The sequence below is a fragment of the Calypte anna genome, chromosome 5A (assembly GCF_003957555.1).
Source record: "Calypte anna isolate BGI_N300 chromosome 5A, bCalAnn1_v1.p, whole genome shotgun sequence".
Classification (NCBI taxonomy): domain Eukaryota; kingdom Metazoa; phylum Chordata; class Aves; order Apodiformes; family Trochilidae; genus Calypte; species Calypte anna.
The window spans coordinates 1635497-1656562 of NC_044251.1; the positions used below are offsets into that span (position 1 = coordinate 1635497).

At 44.8% G+C, this 21066-nt stretch overlaps 1 protein-coding gene across 2 annotated transcripts; it reads left to right on the top strand.

Moving 5' to 3' along the window:
- The first annotated feature begins 626 nt into the window (after window positions 1–626).
- DCAF4 (DDB1 and CUL4 associated factor 4) lies at window positions 627–16173 on the top strand. Of its 2 annotated transcripts, none has more exons than XM_030452587.1 (14): window positions 627–678; window positions 1754–1866; window positions 3352–3449; window positions 5044–5201; window positions 6650–6732; window positions 7368–7470; window positions 8451–8594; window positions 9793–9842; window positions 11098–11177; window positions 12678–12773; window positions 12887–12984; window positions 14351–14527; window positions 14728–14842; window positions 15796–16173. In XM_030452587.1, the coding sequence occupies exons 2-14, from the start codon at window positions 1760–1762 to the stop codon at window positions 15987–15989; spliced, it is 1503 nt and encodes a 500-aa protein (XP_030308447.1). In that variant the 5' UTR covers window positions 627–678; window positions 1754–1759; the 3' UTR covers window positions 15990–16173. The 2 variants fall into 2 exon arrangements, with proteins under 2 accessions (XP_030308447.1, XP_030308448.1); XM_030452588.1 differs by having other exon boundaries at window positions 647–699.
- The last annotated feature ends 4893 nt before the right edge of the window (window positions 16174–21066 follow it).

A 21066-nucleotide genomic window follows, 5' to 3' on the forward strand; every position in this document is an offset into this window, starting at 1 on the left:
ACCCAAACACCCGCAAAAAAACCCAAAAAAACCCTAAAACCTAACAAAAAACCGAACAAAACCCCCTGAAAACCCAAAACCAAAAACCCCCAAAATCCCAAAAACCCCAAAACCAAAAAAAAAACCAAAAAACCCCCAAAAACCCGAAAAAACAAAAACTGCAAAAACAAACCCAACAAAACCCAAAAAAGCAAAAATACAAAAAAGACCTCAAAAAAAAACCCAAAAACAACCAACCACCCCCCAAAAAAAAAAACCACCAAAAACCAAAAAAAAAAAACCCCCAGAAAGTCAAAAACCAAACCAAAACAAAAAAACAAACACTCAAACAAAAACCCCAAACCAAACACTCAAACAAAAACCCCAAACCAGACCACACACCCCCTTTCCCCCCCTCACCCTTTTTCCCGCCCTGCCCCGTTCCTCAGAGCCGTCCCTCAGACCCGTCCCTCAGCCTCCCCCGCACTCCCTGCCCAAGCCCCGCCCCCCACCTCTCTCTCTGCCCGCCGATTGGACCGCTCAGGGCGCACGCGCCTGGTTGCCGTCCTGCCATTTGCCGAGCGAGCTGTCCGTCACCCGTAGGGGCGGGGCCGGGCAGGCGCCCTCAGCGGGGCGTGGGCGGAGAGGCGAGGAGCGGCGGGGTGGGAGCGGAGGAGTCCGGCGGCCGGGACGGTGTCGGTGAGGGACGGGGGTGCTTGGGTGAGGTGTTGCGGGGTGGCTGCTCCTCTTCCGTAAGGACTTTGATCTTCAGCGCGCCGGTCCGATCCGCAGAGCGGGGAAGAGTGCGGAAGCGCGCGTCCTGCGGGGCTCTCAGCCGGTCCCGGTGCTTACAAACGCGGCCGGCGGTGTCGGCTCGCCGGAGCGGCTCGGCTGCGGTTCGGATGAGGGGGACCCCTCCGGCAGGACGCCTGCTCGTCCCGCCGTGTCCCCACAGGGCCTGGGGCGGGGAAGGCCAGGCCGGGCTTGGTCGCTTCGGTTCGGCCCGATGCCCTGGGCCTCCGTCGGGAGGAGGTGAATGGCCCCGGGGACACGGCTGCTGCCGGTGCTCGGTGGTGCCCGGCGCCTCAGAACCCCCTCAGAGGGTGTTGTCTGCCCGTCACCCCCGCTCCTATGAGGAGAGGCTGAGGGAGCTGGGGGTGTTGAGGCTGGAGAAGAGGAGGCTCAGGGGAGACCTCATCACTCTCTACAACTACCTGAAAGGAGGTTGGAGCCAGGGGGGGGTTGGGCTCTTTTCCCAGGCAACTCTCAGCAAGACAAGAGGGCAGGGTCTCAAGTTGTGCCAGGGGAGGTTTAGGTTGGAGATGAGAAAGAATTTCTTTCTGGAGAGGGTGATCAGACATTGGAATGGGCTGCCCAGGGAAGTAGTGGATTCTCCTTCCCTGGAGCTATTTCAAAAGAGACTGGATGTGGCACTCAGTGCCATGGTCTAGCAACCGCAACGGTGGATCAAGGGTTGGACTCGATGATCTCTGAGGTCCCTTCCAACCCAGCCAATTCCATGATTCTATTCTATGACATCCCTTTAGCCCTCCTGAGGCTGCTTTTGGCCTTTCTTCCCGTTCAGCTCTGACGCCGTTAGGAATTTGAAGAGTTTCTGGTTAAAAGTCACTTGTTGTCTTCACCCTGCCTCCTTGGTTTTCATCTTTAGGCCGTTGCAAAGGTGTTTGAAACAGGCTGAAAAAGATGCTGTGTTAAAAGAGAGTATTCCAGCGTTCTGGACGTGTAACAAGGTGTGTGTGTGTTTGTTTTAAAGGGAGGCATGAGGAGAAATCGGTGGAGAAGCAGAAAAAAGCGTGGATGGAGCAATGGGAAGCACAGCTATCGTCCCCATCACAGCAGGTCCCACCCTGATAACTGTAATGAAAGGCAAGTTTATGCATCTTGTGCTTAGCATGGGTCCAGCTGTTAGCTCTTAATGCTAATTGAATTGTGAGAATGGTGGCTGTGCAGAGTTGGGACAGTTGCCACCTAAAACTTTAGTGGATGGTACACAATATCTGTTGTCCTTGGTGGGAGTGGAATTGCATTTATTTCTGGAAATGTGTCATATTTTTGCAACTTCATGTTGATTTTAAACTGAGAGGTGTTTCCTTAAGCTGCTCCTTTCAAGTGTGCCTGATTGTTCATAAATCCTTCATCAGTCTGCATGGATAATTCAGAGAAGGAAATTATCTCTAAGATCTTTGATTCACATGCCCATTTCTTTTATGCCTCAGTGTCTACCAGTGTAAAAACTATCAAAGGATTTCCCTGAATGTTTAAAACTAGGTTAAGCAGTGTAATTATACCGTATCTAGCAGATCAGGAAACTGAAACAAGGTCTCAGGAATAATCCACTGCCTTGAAAACTGAATCTTTCAGGAAAATACATCTTAAACTAAGAATTTTTTCTAAAGTATTTTTAGAGAAAGAGGCACATACCCATTTATTTACATGTGAGTTAGCTGCATTTGTGCAAGGAAAGTTAGAACTGCAATTAGGCCCTCCTTCCATTAATATAAAATTAAAACAACTTTACTAAAAAGCTTTAAGTTGAAGTGCTTGGGTTTGGTGTGGTGTTTTTTCCCCCTTGTAGATCACTTATGTTCTGTAGGTATTTTCAAATTTATATAATCAAACAGCAAGAGAGCTGAAACTGGACCTGGAATTTCATAGTCATTTTGTTTTTATTCAATTGTGACTCTTGCAGAACATCTTGGCCTGATGCTTTTAACCTGACACCTAGTAATACTTCTTAAGAAGTAAGAACTTATTCTGAAAAACATCATAGAGAAGTTTTGCTCCTCAGTAGTGAATGTACCCATTTAAATTACTGCAAAAAGAAGAGCCCTGTCAACTGTGCTGTTTATTACAAAATCAGATATTGTTTTTTCTTGGAGTTTTTATTAAATTTTATTTTATTTTTCTGAATCTCATTTATAAAATTATTGTCATTAAGAGAATGGCAAAATATTTTTGACTTGACATCAATGTTTTACCCACATTATCTTTCACTCAGTGCCATGAAGATTTACATATTCTCAGGGGTGGCTTTTCTTTTAATCAGGGAGCAAGCATCAATCTTTTGCATGAAGAAGAGTGAAACACACTTGCAGGGGTAGTGTTTTAACAAGTAATTAAAGCTTTTAAGATGTTGGTATCTCCAGAGTTACTGAGAGGTTTTTAAGCTGGATATTTTTACTCTTGTTTTTGTTGCTTAGTGTATGTGTAGTGCTTATCACAGCCCTGCAAAACTGTACTCCATTAATGTCAGTGACAAGCTGCTTTCTGGATTGTTTGTGGGAAGGATTTGTAGGACAATCATGAACCTGTCTTCAAAGCAATGCTATGGTTGGTGTGGTTTTTTTTTAGGCCAGAACAGGAGGAATCAGAGACTCCAGTGGATGCAGGCCCCAGTAGCAGTGGAGATGCTTCTTCATCCAGTTTAACACAGAACTCTGTAGTACCAGGTAAGGGACCATGTTTATAGGTGAAAAATCAGTGTCTCTGTGCTATACAGTGGAAGTGTGTTAATAAAGGAAGGATTTAAGCAGAGAAGTTTGTAGAGAAAAGTAAAATCAAGTGATATAAAAAGGTGTACTAAGTGAGAATCTAGAGAGCAGAGCCAAATGCCTCTCTTGTTCAGCTCCACAAATGTTTTCTCATGTTTCAAAACTTGTGAGCTAAGCCAAGCTGATATAAACTGGAAAAAAAAATAAATCTGTTTCTCCCTTTGCTTTGGGAAGACAATGAACTTCATTTTCTCATGTGCTAAAGGTGACATAAATTACATCTTCCACCTCTCTCTGTGCCTTCCATGGATTTTGTAGTCTGGAAGAACTAGACTCTGACTAAATGTTCATTATTAGGGAGCTGACCAGTGACACCAGACTTGATTCAGTAGCAGTTCTGTTGAGGAAGATGTCTCCGTGGCAGTCTGGTGTCCTGACTCATGACACAACCCTAGCAAAAGATAAGCCTGTGGGAAGATGTATTTCTTCACAACAGGAGAGTCCTGAAACACCACTGACACTGTAGCCTCCTAATGGCAGACAAAGCCAGAGTTTAAAGAGACCTTTTCTGTTCTTTTGTGCTTAAGAGGTTGTGACCATAACAGGATCTGTGTCCTGTGAAAGATCTGTTGCTGTGTACTTTGATTGTTTGCTAAATGCAGTGTGCTTTTATGAACCTTACTGATTCAGGATTCTTATGGGCCTGAATAAATCTTTGTCACTTGCTGCTAAACTGACACCTAAACGATGCTGACAAGGATCTGAATTATAAGCAGCAGCACAAAGAGGTTACTTGAAACACAATTACTGGTAGTAAGTAAAGGTTTAAATAAAAATTCTTGAGCTGGAGATGTTAACACTTGCCTCTTCTGAATAAAATCCTGTCTTGAGACAATGAACTGTCATGAAATTGTCAAAGTATTTTGCCTCTTTGCATCTGTGAATTTACCTGGGCAGTGAATGATGAAAATGGAATGTTTCTCTCATCCCAAGTCATCTTTGGAAGGACCCCCTGTGTATTGTCAAATATACTTGTGATTGCATCTAAAACTCTCCTATTAAAGAAAATGGGTGTTAAAGAAAAGGTGGCTTGTTCTAGGATGTGAATCACTTTATTTTGGTTTGGGTGATACCTCGTTGTAACTTTAAAATTTATTTGTTTGTTTGGGACTGCCCTACTTGCTCTTTTAACTGAGAGTGTCCCCTCATGATTGATTTATGAAGAAATGTAATTTTTCTTCTGAGCAAAACATTTCCTCTCCACTACTCTGATTTGTCCAAATGTCATCTTGGTCAGTGGTGACTTCCCTTCTGTAGCTGTGTAATGGCACTGCATTTGAAAACTACAAATAATCTTATTTTTCCCTCTGTCATCTGTTCCCAGTCTTTGTATCACAGGTGGGACTTGCCAGGAGCAGAACCTTTGAGCCTCCTGACTGACATTTCTGTAAAGTGTGGGATAGCAAAACGCAAGAAACAGACTTAAGTTATCCATCTGATTTTGCCTGGGTCTTGACACTTGGATTTTTTTTGTTTGTTTGTTTTAAAAAAGAACTGCCAGGATTTTACTATGACTCAGAGAAGAACCGATATTTTCGCCTGCTGCCTGGGCACAATAACTACAACCCACTCACCAAGGAGAGCATTCAGCACAAGGCAATGGAGTGCAAAAGGCTGAGACTCTTAGAAGAGGAAGAAAAACAAAAGAAGGTATATTCTGAAAAAGATTGCAATTAGGCTTTCTTGTGCTCTGCCAGGTTATAAGATGAAAGCCATACGGGTTTAGGAAGGGCAGGTCCTGTCTGACCAACCTGATCTCCTTTTATGATCAGGGGACTGCCTGGTGGATGAGGGGAAGGCTGTGGATGTGGTCTGCCTGGACTTCAGCAAAGCCTTTGACACCATCTCCCACAGCATCCTCCTGAAAAAGCTGTCAGCCCCCAGCTTGGACAGGAGCACCCTGTGCTGGGTTAGGAACTGGCTGGAGGGCCGGGCCCAGAGAGTGGTGCTGAACGGGGCTGCATCAAAATGGCGGCCGGTCACTAGTGGTGTCCCCCAGGGATCAGTGTTGGGCCCAGTGCTGTTTAATATCTTGAGGGAGGATTTAGAGGAGGGCATTGAGTCCATCCTCAGCAAATTCGCAGATGACACTAAGCTGGGGGGAAGTGTGGATCAGCTGGAAGGCAGGAGGGCTCTGCAGAGGGACCTGGACAGACTGGAGAGTTGGGCTGATTCCAAGGGGATGAGGTTCAACACAACAACCCCATGGGGAGCTCCAGGCTGGGGACAAAGTGGCGGAAAGGGACCTGGGAGTCTGGATTGCCAGGAAGCTGAACATGAGCCAGCAGTGTGCCCAGGTGGCCAAGAAGGCCAATGGCATCCTGGCCTGGATCAGCAACAGTGTGGCCAGCAGGTCCAGGGAAGGGATTCTGCCCCTGTGCTCAGCGCTGGTGAGGCCACAGCTTGAGTCCTGTGTCCAGTTCTGGGCCCCTCAGCCCCTCAGGAAGGAGATTGGGGTGCTGGAGCAGGTCCAGAGAAGAGCAAGGAGGCTGTGAAGGGATCCAGCAGAATTCCTGTGAGGAAGGGCTGAGGGAGCTGGGGGTGTTGAGGCTGGAGAAGAGGAGGCTCAGGGGAGACCTCATCACTCTCTGCAACTCCCTGAAAGGAGGTTGGAGCCAGGGGGGGGTTGGGCTCTTTTCCCAGGCAACTCTCAGCAAGACAAGAGGGCAGGGTCTCAAGTTGTGCCAGGGGAGGTTTAGGTTGGAGATGAGAAAGAATTTCTTTCTGGAGAGGGTGATCAGGCATTGGAATGGGCTGCCCAGGGAAGTAGTGGATTCTCCGTGTCTGGAGATATTTCCAAAGAGCCTGGATGTGGCACTGAGTGCCATGGGCTGGGAACCACGGGGGGAGTGGATCAAGGGTTGGACTTGATGATCTCTGAGGTCCCTTCCAACCCAGCCAATTCGATGATTCTATGATTCTTACTGTAGCAGGCCAGGGAGATGGTATTGGAATGTGTTTTATAGACATTGTGAAAATTTTACTTTATGTAGGCTAGAGGAAAAAGTTTTTTAACTTTCTCAAACACCTAAGACCACAGCTGAGTTTGAATCATAAGCAAGGAAATAACTGAGTACTTTCATGTTACTCTCTTCCAGAAAACAACAAGGGTTGGACTGAACTCATCTCTGCTGTTACAGAAGAGGCAGCTGGGTTTGCTTAGCTCCACAAGTTACTGCAGGTACAATGCTCTGTCTTGTGTTAGCAATACAAAGTTCTGCTGGTGGTGCTTCTGTTCCTGTCAGGTTTCTTGCATTTCTTGTTGTTCCACTTAGGCTAAGAGGAACATACTACTTATGTTATTTAAAATATAGTTATATTCTTTAATAATCAGATTATTACAGTGGTGGGAATTCAAATGAAAAATGATGTTTCCCATCTTGAGTTTAAAACTTCTCTCTCTTTTTCTTATATATGCTGATTTGCCAGATTGTCTTATAAAAACAGTGCAGATTTTCTTTGGATGAATGCTTTTCAACTGGTGTGACTCTTCCCCCTGCTGTCCCCTGTTAGAATCACTGCTTAGATTCAGGAACAGCACAGAAGACAAGTTAGTGACTTGCTGTGTGGATGTTTCTGCTGCTGATGTGCTGGGATTCACAATAACAGGGATGAAATTCCATGGATGTGGAAGATATGTGTTCATGGGTTATATCAGTGAACTGCAGCATGCCATTTGTGCAGGCATTTTATCTTCTGTGACAGAGAAGCAGTTCTGGATACACTGGATCCAGCAGTTCTGGATCCAGTATTCCTTTCCTGGCATTAAACCTGGGCTTACCCCAATTCCTCTCTCCCCACCCCCTGCTTTTACAGGCTGGTGCATGAGCTGAAAGTGAACTGCATGCGGAGGAGGAAGATAGAAATTCACAGTCCAGATTCCTCAGTTGCTGGCACCGACAACTTCAAAATAATTGTGGTATGTTATGAGAGCTGTGTAAGCTTTTAGGATCAAGAGAGCCCCTCTTCAGTGAAAATTCAGGGTCTTGTAACACTGCAATATCTCATAGGTCAAAGTTTGCTTCCAGAGATGTGTTGTTCCTGATGTCAGTTCTCAGAATCTGTGCTTGATAATTTTAAATAGGCAGGAAGAGGGAAGATGATGAAGAGGTTGGACATGAAAGTGTTGTGTGGCTTTATTTTTTTGTTGTTTGGTTTGTTGTTTGCTTATTTTTAAGATGACCCACATGTACTCTTAGAAATAATCAGCTTAGTGGATAATTAGTGTGGGACTATGGGGGGAGTGGAGAGGATTAAGAGAAAGAAGAAAAATGAAGAATTTTGCAAGTGTCCAAGTCTGTTGTCCATAGAATCTATGTAAACATTAGTAATTATTATATACTTTATGATCAGAAGGCAGTTTCTGCTGTCTTTGGTGGTACTCAGTGTGCCAGGGATATCTTTGGAGCACGTATCTACATGATCTGTGAAGGAAGATCTGCTGGCCCTGGTAACAGAGCACTGCAGAGGTGGTAGCTGAAGCCAGGAGTCAGAAAATGGGTGTCATTAAAAAATAGTTGAAATGTAGCACCAACCTTCTTTGCTGTGATGCAACAGAAGGAGAATTCCATGTTGACTTTCAAGAAAATAAACATTTTGGGTCCTCTACCAATACCAGGCTGTGCTTGCTAATAGAATAACTGTCTAGAACTGATAAAATTGGAAAGAGTATTTATTGTTACTCAAGGACTAAATCCTTTTCTTGCTTACGTTTTTTTCTGGGTACTCATATATAAAAAAAGGAGTTGGCCACTTATTTTAAAGGTGAATGGAAATTGGATTGTGTTCAAGGGATCAAAATTAATGCACTGCTTAATTTTAGACTTTATGCCTCCACCTCAAGGTGTTTTTTCCTGTCAGGTTTCTAGGAAGCATGACCAGGAGGCTTTTATTTTACAGGCAGATGTTGCTTGTGAGCGGATATTCACTGTGAATGATGTGGAGCATGGAGGATGTAAATATGGGATCATCAACCTCAGAGGTTTGGGGAAGGAGTCTCTGACTGTGGAGATGTATGACAACCTCTACTTCACAAACCGCAAAGTACTGTGTCCTGTTCCCACTTCCTTCTGTTGTCCTCTGGGAATACTGTGGCTGGGGAGGGACAGGTGGAGATGTGTGAGTGCTGGGGAAAGGGTTAGGAGGAGAGAAGGGAAGAATCCAGCAACAGGAAACTTGGGTAAATGCAGAATCCCTGCAAACTTGACTCTACAAGTCCTCAGTTACCAGTGTTTGTTCTCAGTAATGTTATGGTGCAGTTGGAGCAGAAGACTGTGTGAGAGTACCAGCCCTGGTGAGGTAACACCTCAAGTCCTTTGTCCAGTTCTGGGCCCCTCAGTTCAGGCAAGAGATTGAGGTCCTGGAGCAGGTCCAAAGGAGGCAACCAGGCTGGTGAAAGGACATGAGCACAGACCCTGTGAGGAAAGGCTGAGGGAGCTGGGGGTGTTGAGGCTGGAGAAGAGGAGGCTCAGGGGAGACCTCATCACTCTCTACAACTCCCTGAAAGGAGGTTGGAGCCAGGGGGGGGTTGGGCTCTTTTGCCAGGCAACTCTCAGCAAGACAAGAGGGCAGGGTCTCAAGTTGTGCCAGGGGAGGTTTAGGTTGGAGATGAGAAAGAATTTCTTTCTGGAGAGGGTGCTCAGGCATTGGAATGGGCTGCCCAGGGAAGTAGTGGATTCTCCGTGTCTGGAGATATTTCCAAAGAGCCTGGATGTGGCACTGAGTGCCATGGGCTGGGAACTGCAGCGGGAGTGGATCAAGGGTTGGACTTGATGATCTCTGAGGTCCCTTCCAACCCAGCTAATTCTATGATTCCCAGGAGAGTGCTCACTTCAGAGTTGCCATTAGCTGACAAAACTGGTGTTGTGGGCCAGAGATTCCAAAGATTTGCATGCTTCTTTCTTTAGAATAATTTTTGGAATATGTGTTCATCCTTGGACGTGAAGCATTTTTAAAGCAGGCTCTCATGATCTCTTCATGCTCAGGTTCTTTCAAAGATGATCACTTAAATAATACAATGTGCCTGGTGCCTGAGTCTGTGTTTAGACTGGCTTGTCAGTGCTGCTCTGTCTCCTGCATTTAAGAGAAATGTGATGTTAAAATGCTTGTGACCCATTCCTGGGCTATTTAGAGGTGTAAGAAGGTGTGCCCAGTGCATAGTTTTATGTCTTCTTTCTATGGAAATACCCATTCATGAATTGAATAAGAAATTACAAAATGGTGTCTTTTTTTGTTTCTGAAGGTGAATTCTGTGTGCTGGGCATCATTGACTCATCCGGATTCTCATGTTTTATATCCTTTAAAAAAAGATTTTCAGTTCAGCTTTCACAAGTCTGCAGTGTGCTGCACAGAACAACTAACTTCCAGGAAGACATCTCATGTAGTTACTCCAGAAACTTTATTTTCTGGAAAAGAAAGGAAGTTAGAAAAAAATTGAAAGATGTTGGAGCTAGTGAAAGAGCTGTGTGGGTCTGTTACACATATATGTGGAATTGCTTCAGTGTAATCATAGGTGAAAGACCACATTCCCTGCTCTGGAGGAATTAACACACTCTGTGAATAGTGCAGATCCCATACCCAGAATTATCTGATGGTTAGAAATTGACTGGAGCAAAAGAACATGAGGGAACTAACTTTCTCTGTGAATTGGACCTCTTTGAAACTGGGTTGGTTGGTTTCTGTTGTAAGCCATCCCCAATCTGGTTGGGGTTAGCATAGAATGGGACCGATTCCTTGGCATCATTCTCTGCAACTTTCAGAGTGTGTTCTGTAGCAGTTCTCTTAGAAGAAGAGGAAGGTTGATAGGATAGTAGAGGAATCAGTAATGGGCAATGGCATAAACCAGAAGAAATGAAGAGGATTTCAGCATGGGAGAGGGCAGTCAGCAGTGTTATTAAAGAGTCAAAAGAGGAGATTATACAGAAATGTATGCAGAAGCTCCTGGGAAAATCCAAGTAATGCAGGACTGATCCAGAAGGTGGCAGGAGCTTATCAGGCTTTCCCATAGCTGGTTAGGAGTTGGGGATTGTTTGGTTTGGTTGTTTTGTGCTTTCCTCCAGTCGTGTAACAGATTGACCCCACTGAACTTGAAATGCAGCTTTCAAATCCTCTATCTACCTGATGTAATCTGTAGGAAATATTTTAGTGTAATCTAAAGTGAGTCTTCCTTGGCTTCCCAGTGTGTGCTGCCCTTTTTCCATCTTGCCTCCATGGAAAACAGATCCATATTAATATAGTGTCATCAGTGTGAGAATAGTGATCCATGCAGGCCAGGAACATTCTTCTATCACTAGGAAGATGCCTTAGTATTCCTCTTACTTTCTGGTTTTTCTGATAGTCATAATACAGAAGCAGGAATGGGGGTTCTTTCTAGCTCTTTGAAGACTAAAGACTTAATTGTAAACTGTAAGGCACATCAGAAGTCTCCAAGAGAAAGTATTAGGAGCTGTGGCTGTGTCAGAGTACCTTGCTTTTCCCAGCTATAAAAGTTGGGCAGCCTGTTCCATTCCAGGGAGAAATCTTTATTTTCCTTAAGTCACTTCAGCAAGCTGTGTCTCATGGGAATTGCAGAAACACCAGGCTGTGCCAGTCTGCTTCCAGCATCATTGTTCAGCAGCACTAACCCAGGTAGGATGCTTTTGGTGGTGTTTTTTTTTCTCTCCAACTTCCAGTAGCAGTTATGGCACAACAAGAGCATAAGGGAAAGATTATTGCTGAAGATTATTCTTCAGTAGTGGGTGAGACTTTTGTACTCTTTTAAAACTGAGTCCTAAACCATTAAATAAGTTAACAGATGAAGGAACTTGCCTTCAGAATTAATTCACAAGCACTATTGAAAGCATTGGTTATTTTAGCTGGTGATGATATAGGACCTGATCTTGGCAGGAGAACATCTTACTTGTAAATATTTGAGATTTTTCATGAGGAGCTTGGCCTGTCACTAGCAGTTAGAAGCTGCACTCCAGAAGAACTCAAGTTTCCTTACAGGCTATCTAGAGTTGCAGCATCCCTTCTCATAGTAGCTACTCAAGTATGCTCAGTGGATTAATCAAAAGTGGAAAGCTGAAGCCCATAGTTCCTGTGTAAGCATGATTGTTATAGAGAATTCTGTGTTTTAAGTACAGATGACTGTAGCTGTCTCTCTGCATATTTGCTTACTGTTCTTGGAGGCAAGAGTTTATTAATTGGACTTTCTTGATAAATGTCAGAACCATGCTTCTTCAGGTCACACAGTACAGTCACAGAATCACAGTCCTCTAGCCTGGTTGCCATTCAGACATGATCAGTTAAGTTTATACAGAGGAAATCTGTGACAGATAAAAGTTTTGGGCCTATTTTAAGTTTTTTATATTAAAAAAAAAAACCCACCATGAGCTTGAAGAGTCACTGAAGATGGATGGCTACGAGGCCAGCATGCTCAGTTGCTCTGTTAGCCCTTCAACATAGTCAGACACCTGGAGTCTCACCAAAGTCCTCCTGTCTAGTGTTTCCCATTGACTGTTTTAGGAATTTCCAAGTTTCTTGACTTAACTTCACGTTTCTAAATTTTTTGTTTGAGGGAACATTGCTTAAGTAGCTGCTGGGGGAAAAGTAGAACTTAACCATGTTATGGAAATGTCACCTCTGCTACCTGAGATATGTAAGATTGTAGTGCTTGTGCCATAAAGGAAATGAAAACTGAGGACTTAGCTTTTATGTCAATTAGTGGACTTTTTGCAGGAGCCACATAAGGATCAAATTTCAAGTATTGTTTCTTAAACCTTTTTATTTTAAATAGGCCAAGAACCTAAAGGTTGCATTTTGGTTAGTTTTTAGCTTATAAAGTAAATGTTTTGTATTTTAGCCCACTTGTCTTTAAAAAATGGCTTACTTAATGCTGTAAAGCAAGTGCTGTTTTTTCTGTCATGGTCAGCCCTCTGACTACTGAATAAATTTAACAGTCTCTCACAACTGTCTAGTTTTCAGTCATGAAGTCCCACTTTTATTTCTGGTCTCTTGAGTAGCACAGGGACACTGACTGGGTAACATTTTCTCTGCTTCAGGCTGCAGTGTCAAAAGCAGTGTGGCAATCCAGGGAAGCTGTGCTACCATTTGCTGGATGCTTCATGTGTTGCTTCTCACTCATAGGTGACAGACCTGGGATGCTCTGCAGCTTCAAGATATCCACTGCCTGGTCTTGTGCTTGGTGCCTGAATCCCCAAGCAGACAACTGCTTCAGCACAGGTGATCTGCAAGGCTAGCAACCCCTTCTGTCTCAGAGGGAAAAGGACACCTTGCATTAACCTCCCAGCTGCTCCCCAAATTACAGCTAAATGAAGATAATCTGTCTTCCTTAGGCCTGACACGACGAGTTCTGGTGACCAATGTAGTGACAGGTCATCGACAGACCTTTGGAACCAGCAGTGATGTATTGGCACAACAGTTTGCCAGACAGGTAAAAAGAATCAGACTCCATTTTTATAGAGTGCTGCCTCATGGGTGGGCTTTGTTTTCTCTTTAGGATGATGGGACTCATCCTGTACCTCAGGTTGTGATTACAAGTGTTGCTGCTTCACAGCAGAGCTGGTCTGATGCTTGCATATAGTTAACAGATTGGTTTGGGTTGGAAGGGGCCTTAAAGATCATCTCATTCCAATACCCCTGCCATGGGCAGGGACACCTCCCACTAGCCCAGGATGCTCCTAAGCCCCATCCAGCCTGGCCTTGAACACTTCCAGAAATGGGGCAGTCACAGATTCTGCAGGCAACCTGGGCCAGCCTCCCAGGAAAGAATTTTTCCTCATGTCTAGGTTAAATCTCCTCTCTGTCAGCTGGAAACCACCCCCCCTTTATCCTATCACTCCATGCCTTTGTCAAAAGCTCCTCCCTAGCTTTCCTGTAGTTCCTTCAGATCCTGGAAGGTGCTCTAGGGTCTCCCCAGAGCCATCTCTTCTCCAGGCTGAACAGTTGAGTTAGCAACAGAAGGATTACCTGATTTCAAGCTCTGTAGCAAGAGGGGTAATTCTTTTTTCATTGTACAGCAGAAAAAAGGAAATTAAGTAGAAATAAATAGTAAAATGTGCCATAAAATTGCTTTGGCAATCAACCTGGTTTTGTTAACACTCAGTGCATTGTCTCCATCAAGGAGAAAACCTCACCTGGTGTGCTGCATCCAGTTCTGGAGCCCCTATTACAGGAAAGACATGGACAGGCTGGAGCTTGTCCAGAGAAGGGGCACAAGGATGCTCAGAGGGCTGGAGCACCTCTCCTATGAGGAGAGACTGAGAGAGTTGGGGTTGTTCAGTCTGGAGAGGAGAAGGCTCCGAGGAGACCTTATTGCAGCTTTCCAGTATCTGAAGGGGCTACAAGAAAGCTGGGGAGGGACTTTTTAAGATGTCAGTAGTGATAGGATATGGGGGAATGGATTCAAACTAGAGGAGGGGAGATTTAGGTTGGAAGTTGGGAAGAAGTTCTTCACCATGAGGGTGGTGAGACACTGGCACAGGTTGCCCAGAGGGGTGGTGGAAGCCCCATCCATCCCTGGTAGTTTTTAAGGCCAGGCTGGACAGGGCTCTGAGCAACCTGATCTGGTGGGAGGTGTCCCTGCCCAGGGCAGGGGGGTTGGAACTGGATGAGCTTTAAGGTCCCTTCCAACCCTGACAATTCTGATTCTATAAAATACTGATGGACTTGTTCACAAAGTCAATCTGACAACTGCACCAGAGAGCTCAAAAGCTTGACATAGCTTTCTGTCTGCATAACTTCTTGAGATCCTTTCAGGTGTTCCAGAGTGCTCTTTTTTTCCTCCCCAACCCCCCCAGACCCCAGTGCTGTTCAATGGCTGCCGGTCAGGGGAGGTTTTCAGCATCGACGTGCGGCAGCGCAGCCGCAAGGGCCAGAGCTGGAAAGCAATTCGCCTCTTCCATGGCTCAGCAGTTACCTCTGTTCACCTTCTGGAGGCTGAACATTACCTTCTGGCAGCAGATATGGCTGGAAAGGTATGGATTTCTTGCATTTAGGGTATTCTCCTTTTAGTATTTAAGCACTGACAGATGCAGTCCCAGGGGTGGGTGTCTCTTCTTTGGGGAGCTGATGGTGCCATGTGTGAGTCCACTTCCAAATTCACTCCTTTACCAGTCATCCAGCACTCTCTGCTTTGTTACTTTATCCTCTTTCTAACAATTGCTTCAACTTGCAGATAAAACTGTGGGACCTGAGAACAGCAAAATGTGTGAAGGAGTATAAAGGCCATCACAATGAATATGCTCTTCTCCCTTTGCATGTAAATGAGGAGGAAGGACTTCTTACAGCAGGTGAGTTAACCTTTTCACCTCTACTTGCAGAGTGCATGGCAGTTATTTTCTTACACCAGAAGACTGTTTTCTAGCTAGCAGCTATTGGAAGCTGTAAACCTGTTAATTCTTTAAAATTCAGAAGAAATTCAGCCTCAGGCAGACTGTAATATATGATGAAAATTAAGAAATGATGTTCTAGATGCACACCTACTATAATCACCTCTGTGTAGTGCTAAATGGCTGTGTCCTGCAGAAGTCCCATTGTCCTTTCCACAGTTTGTCTCAAGTAGAGCAGAAAAAAGTTTTTGAATTTTCTTTATTTTGAAATTCAGGGAAACAATGTGTAAACAGGAGACTGGGTGATAATTTTATATACACTAAAGACTGGATGTGTTTATTTGGTGTTTATGTGGGTAATGTCATGCTGGACTGAAGCACTGGCATGTGAGCATCATTCCTTTTAAATTGTGTACACCACTCAGGTTCATTTTGAAATATACTTGGCTACAGTCTGATATTTTATTTTAAGTGAGGGGTGGAGGAGTAACAACAAATGAAGCAAAACTCCTAAATTTTCAGAGTATTGCCAGGTCTCACAGTCTCACTGTAAGCATAGCTGTGTCATCTCCTTGAATTTTTCAGTAAGTGGTGGAATAATGAGAAGAGACCTTGTTAATCTGAGAGTTAGTTTTTCTTCCTGTTTTTTGTTTTGGTGCCTGATAGTGAGGAAAGCACTCTAAATACTAATACCTTTTACTGACTAGTAGGAAATACACATTTTTCCCCAGTTTTGCAGTATTCAGTGTAGAACTTCTGTTCCATAAAGTAGTGATAAGCATTTTGCCTCTAGTTTGTGTAGAAGTGGTCAGGGGGGGGTTTCCCCTTCAAACCTCTGCTTCTGTGATAATAATCTTGCAGAGATGTGTAAAAAGTATTCTTTGTGTAATGCTGCATTCTGTCATCCTTTCCAGTTGGTCAGGATTGCTACACCAGAATTTGGAGTCTCCAAGATGCCCATCTGCTTAGAACCATCCCTTCCCCTCACCCCTCCTCCAAAGATGCCATTCCCAGTGTGGTGTTTTCTTCAAGACTTGGGGGTAGCCAAGGAGTTCCTGGCTTACTCATGGCTGTCAAACAGGATCTTTACCACTTCTCCTATAACTGACACCATATTCTCCTCAGACCTGGCCTACAAAGCTGCCAGCTTGTCCATCACTTCAACATTTTTGTACCAGTCACTATGTTGCATCTGCTTGACCCAAGAGATTCTGAATGGCCTTCAGGTTCAACAGATCTTGCTGTATACATCTTGTAAATAAAAGCTGAATGCTGATTAACTTCCTAGACAATATTCAGCCCCTTTGAAATGTAGCTAGAAGCTTTGAAAGGCCAATAACTAACAGTAAAGGCCTGTCCAGTGCTAGCAGAATTTGCTATCAAAAGGCTGCTCTAGCTTAATTCTGGTTTGGTCATATAACCACTGAAGTGTGGTTACACCTCCATCAGCAGCTGAGGGGAGTAGCGGAGTGAAGTAGTTGGTGTTGAGAAGCTGACCCTGCAGGGCTCCTGGGGCTTTGTTTGGAGTAGCTTTGGTCTGGGTCATGGCTGATTCCTACATCTCTGCTGGGCAGCACTCCAAGGCACACAGCCAGTCAGTCCTCTGAGCTGGACCACCTCTGCTTTGTCCTCTTCAGATGATGGTAGCAGTGCCACTGCCCTGCCACCAGTCTTTCCAAAGGCACCATGCTTAGAACAAATCCCCTTTGCTGGTTCAGCAGTGAAGCTCCATTTCCATGTTAATTTATCAGTGTTCCCTAAGCAAGTCAACACCCCTCACTTGGAGTCTGGAATGGCAGGCTGGGTTATGCAGCTGCCACACAAGACAGATCACATCCTCTGGGGTGTGAGATCACCTGTGCAGGGCCAGGGCTTTTGCAAAGAGAGGTACAACTGGGCCTTCAGCTGTGAAGTTGTGGCACCAGTTGGATTGTCACAGTGTTTGAGAACAAGTACCATCCCATGGAGTCTCAGTACTTCCAGCACCCTCCTGGTAACCAGTCTGGCTTGGCCAAGACTTGCAGATGTAGGAAGCACTGAGATCAAGGCTCTACAAGGGGGTGGAGGCCCTCATGAGCTAGGTGGGGCTATTGATTAGCTTGACAGGAAAGCCATGGTGCATTCAAGTCTTCCAAAATTCCTAGAAAAGGAATGCAGTAACTGCCTTTCCACTCTGGGATCCACTCAGATCCCAGCAGAGCTGCTGCTTCCCAGGGAGTCCTACCAGATTGGCTGGGTTGGAAGGTACCTCAGAGATCATCAAGTCCAACCCTTGATCCACTCCCCCCGTGGTTCCCAGCCCATGGCACTCAGTGCCACATCCAGGCTCTTTGGAAATATCTCCAGACACGGAGAATCCACTACTTCCCTGGGCAGCCCATTCCAATGTCTGATCACCCTCTCCAGAAAGAAATTCTTTCTCATCTCCAACCTAAACCTCCCCTGGCACAACTTGAGACCCTGCCCTCTTGTCTTGCTGAGAGTTGCCTGGGAAAAGAGCCCAACCCCCCCCTGGCTCCAACCTCCTTTCAGGGAGTTGGAGAGAGTGATGAGGTCTCCCCTGAGCCTCCTCTTCTCCAGCCTCAACACCCCCAGCTCCCTCAGCCCTTCCTCACAGGAATTCTGCTGGATCCCTTCACAGCCTCCTTGCTCTTCTCTGGACCTGCTCCAGCACCTCAATCTTCTTCCTGAGCTGAGGGGCCCAGAACTGGACTCAAGCTGTGGCCTCCCCAGGGCTGAGCACAGGGGCAGAATCCCTTCCCTGGACCTGCTGGCCACGCTGTTCCTGATCCAGCCCAGGATGCCATTGGCCTTCTTGGCCACCTGGGCACACTGCTGGCTCCTCTTCAGCTTCCTGGCAATCCAGACTCCCAGGTCCCTTTGTGCCACTCTGTGCCCAGCCTGTGCCCATGGGAGCTCCCCATGGGGTTGTTGTGGCCAAAGTGCAGGACCCGGCACTTGGAATGTTGAACCTCATCCCACTGGAATCAGCCCAACTCTCCAGTCTGTCCAGGTCCCTCTGCAGAGCCCTCCTGCCTTCCAGCTGATCGACACTGACTGCAAACTCCTGATGCTGGATCTTGTAACTAACTCAGAGCTGAGTTTGAACACACTTTCTAGCAAGATTCAAATGCTTGCAGGTAGGAAACCACAAAGATCACAAACTCCCTTAAATCAGAACTAATTCCAAAATTTAAATTAACTGTTTTCAGCGCCCTTAACTCCAGTAATGCCCTTTCTGCAAGAACACCACAATTGTGCACAGTTACTGTGGGAAACACAAACTAAGACTTGTGGCAGAAAGGCATCTTACATAACTGAAGATAGTTTGTTTTCTTTTAGGCAAAGCTCATAAAACAAAAGAAAGATGCTCATTTGCTTTCTGTTGTTTCCAGCAGTCAAATGCACACACATGTCCTTGCAAACCCATTCACCCAACTAGCTCTTTTTCAGCCAGCACTTCTAATTAAGCCTTTAAGAGCAGTCTGAAAGGAGAGGGAAAGCAGGGCAAGAAGAGAGGCAATTTGACTTCACTGACTAACAGCAAGCAGCCTTCAGACAGTGGCTAAAATATATTAAATCAACAATTTCCTTATGCAGCAATAGATAGGAGCCTAAGGCAGCTAAAAAAAATAAGGAACTGCAACACTCTTTCTCCTTCTGCTCCAGTATAAAAATACTGTATTTCTTTGTCCCAGCTTCTCAGGATGTCCTGAATCTAGTAGGAAACTTCAGAAAGGCCAAACCTGATCTCCAAGACATATGGCAGAGTTCCTCATCCACCAGGCACAGTTTTGCTCACTGGAGCAAGGCTCAGAGCAGACCACCAGGCTCCCTGACCCAACTCCCCGTCCCACCCCTCAATGTCATTGCTTCAGAAGCCCCAGTCTCACCCTTGTTCTGTTCCATCTCAACCCTGATTAAAAAGGCCCATAAAGCCCTTCCAGCCACAGGAGGTTCCAAGACATAACAGATGGCAACTTAAACTTCTACAGTTTTAACTTCAAGTGCCTAAAGCAAGGAGGGGATTTGCTTTTGGGTCTCCTGGGGGAGACAGGTTCTGTCTTTCCATAGACCCTGATTTACTTCAGTACATGGTCATTCCTCCTGTGTTATCCTGATGAATACTTAAACTAGGAGGTTAAAACAATCAGTTTACTGGACACAATTCAACACTGGAATTTTTATATTTTTGAGCCTATTAAGGACCTATTCTGTACTAGAAAATTAAGCATTGCAAGAAGTGGGAATTCCAACTGGAATGTGTTCATAGTCTTGAGATGACCCCTTAGAGTAGCTGCTTTGAGAAGAGGTATAAATTTGACAGTGGACAACTCAGCTTTGGTCCCCAGATCTTCAGCTGGTGGTACCTGCTTACACATGCTATGTATATACATATACATACAAAGCAATCAAGTTGAATCCAGTAATCAGTACCAACCCAGAGTACTTGCTAGACAGGGGTTCTGGAGAGAGGGACAGGGCATTGAGAGACCTTTAAACACCTGAGTGTTTAAAGCACTTTATGAACTCATTTCATGGTTGAAAATGGAAGCCAAGGCAAGAATCTGATAAACTGCTTTAGGTAATTACTGAAAATACCATCAAGATCACCTGCCTTTTCTTGTTCAATCAACTTGTTTCCTATCTGAAGTTCTATTAATACCATGGTAGCTGTGAAGCACTCCAGTGCCTTACTGCCAAGTCATCATCTGTACATGATCACACATACACCACTACTTCTCTATAGTGCTGCTGTAAAACAGCATTTGATGCAGAAATAAAGGTTTAGGTAGCTTTTCAGAATGTCAGAAAGCAAAGTGTTTCAAAATACCCCAGCAGTCTTGACAGAATATTTGTAATTACACACTGAGACATATCCTACATAAGAACCTCTCTCTATAAATAAAACTTGTATCTGTACTGCTTTAATTTTTGCTTGAGTCATATCCAATAAAAATCAAGCTTAAAAGCTGATTGCACTTTAATTTTGGCCCACAATAACTGACCAGCTGCCAGTCTAGTTTGGCTTTGTCTTTGTCACATCTTACTGTTGGTTTTGAAAGCCCTCACAGTAAGTTTATATTTATTTTGGCATTGCCACGATTTCATTGTTGGAAAATAAGAACACTTTAAGACATACTGTGATCAACAGGATATACATGTCAGCATTGCTTTACCAGAAAAAGTGGTCAGCTAAACTTGGGAGTGAGGAGGGGACAGAGGCAACAAAAACCAGACAGTTCTATCACTTGTCCAAATCATTCTCTCTTCTCAGATTACTGGCATGCAAAGAGGTATCTGTTGGTGCCAAATGATATTACAGCCATCAGCAATAAATCAAATACAAGCACAACACCACAATGTGAAGAGACTTGAAACATGCAAATGAGAAGCTGCAGCATAAAGACAGTTTCAAACCTCATTGGGATAATGATGCTCAAGGCAAAAAGATGAAGAAGAGCAAAGTCAGTATGACCAGATGGGAAACCAAGCATTCTACAGTGTCTAAGCCCAGGCTGCCCAAAGCAACAAGGGCATTGGTGAGGATCTCAGCAGTGATGCAGCAGACAGACCCCTAAGCATACATGGCAGGCAGGTCTAACACAATGATAGTGTTTATTTCAACAAATCAACTCTTGCTGAGATCAAAAGCTAGCAAGAGTTGTCATTTTTTCCAGAACACAAGACCCAATCCACAAGTGACCCATGTGGGATACCTTGGAAGTGCAGCTTCACCTCTGAGGATCTGGGCAGGGGGATGAATGAGGAGGAAAATAACTGGGGTGACAGGGAAGTGAAAGACAAAGCAGATTCTCTCACAAGTTTTAGTTAAAAGTGTGCACATCTATATGAAGGTCACATGTATCTGATTCCCAGAAAGAGAGGAAAACCCACATCAACTATTTGAAGATGGATTTTTATGGTGAATTGCCATAGACACCCACAACTGAAATAAATTAATCAGAGTAAAGCAATCATATCAGATGTGCTTTCCTCCTCAAACCTAGGCCCATTTTGTCATGTTTTGGGTGAGGAAATAGTTTCTCACCAGGGCACATCCTTGCATATCAGTTAATTCACACGATTCTTATTTTACTCCATGTTTTTGTAGCTTTTCCTAATCAGAAGAGGTGCAGAAGCTGCTTGGTCTGCCAATAAGCAACCTGACATCACCTTTCTGG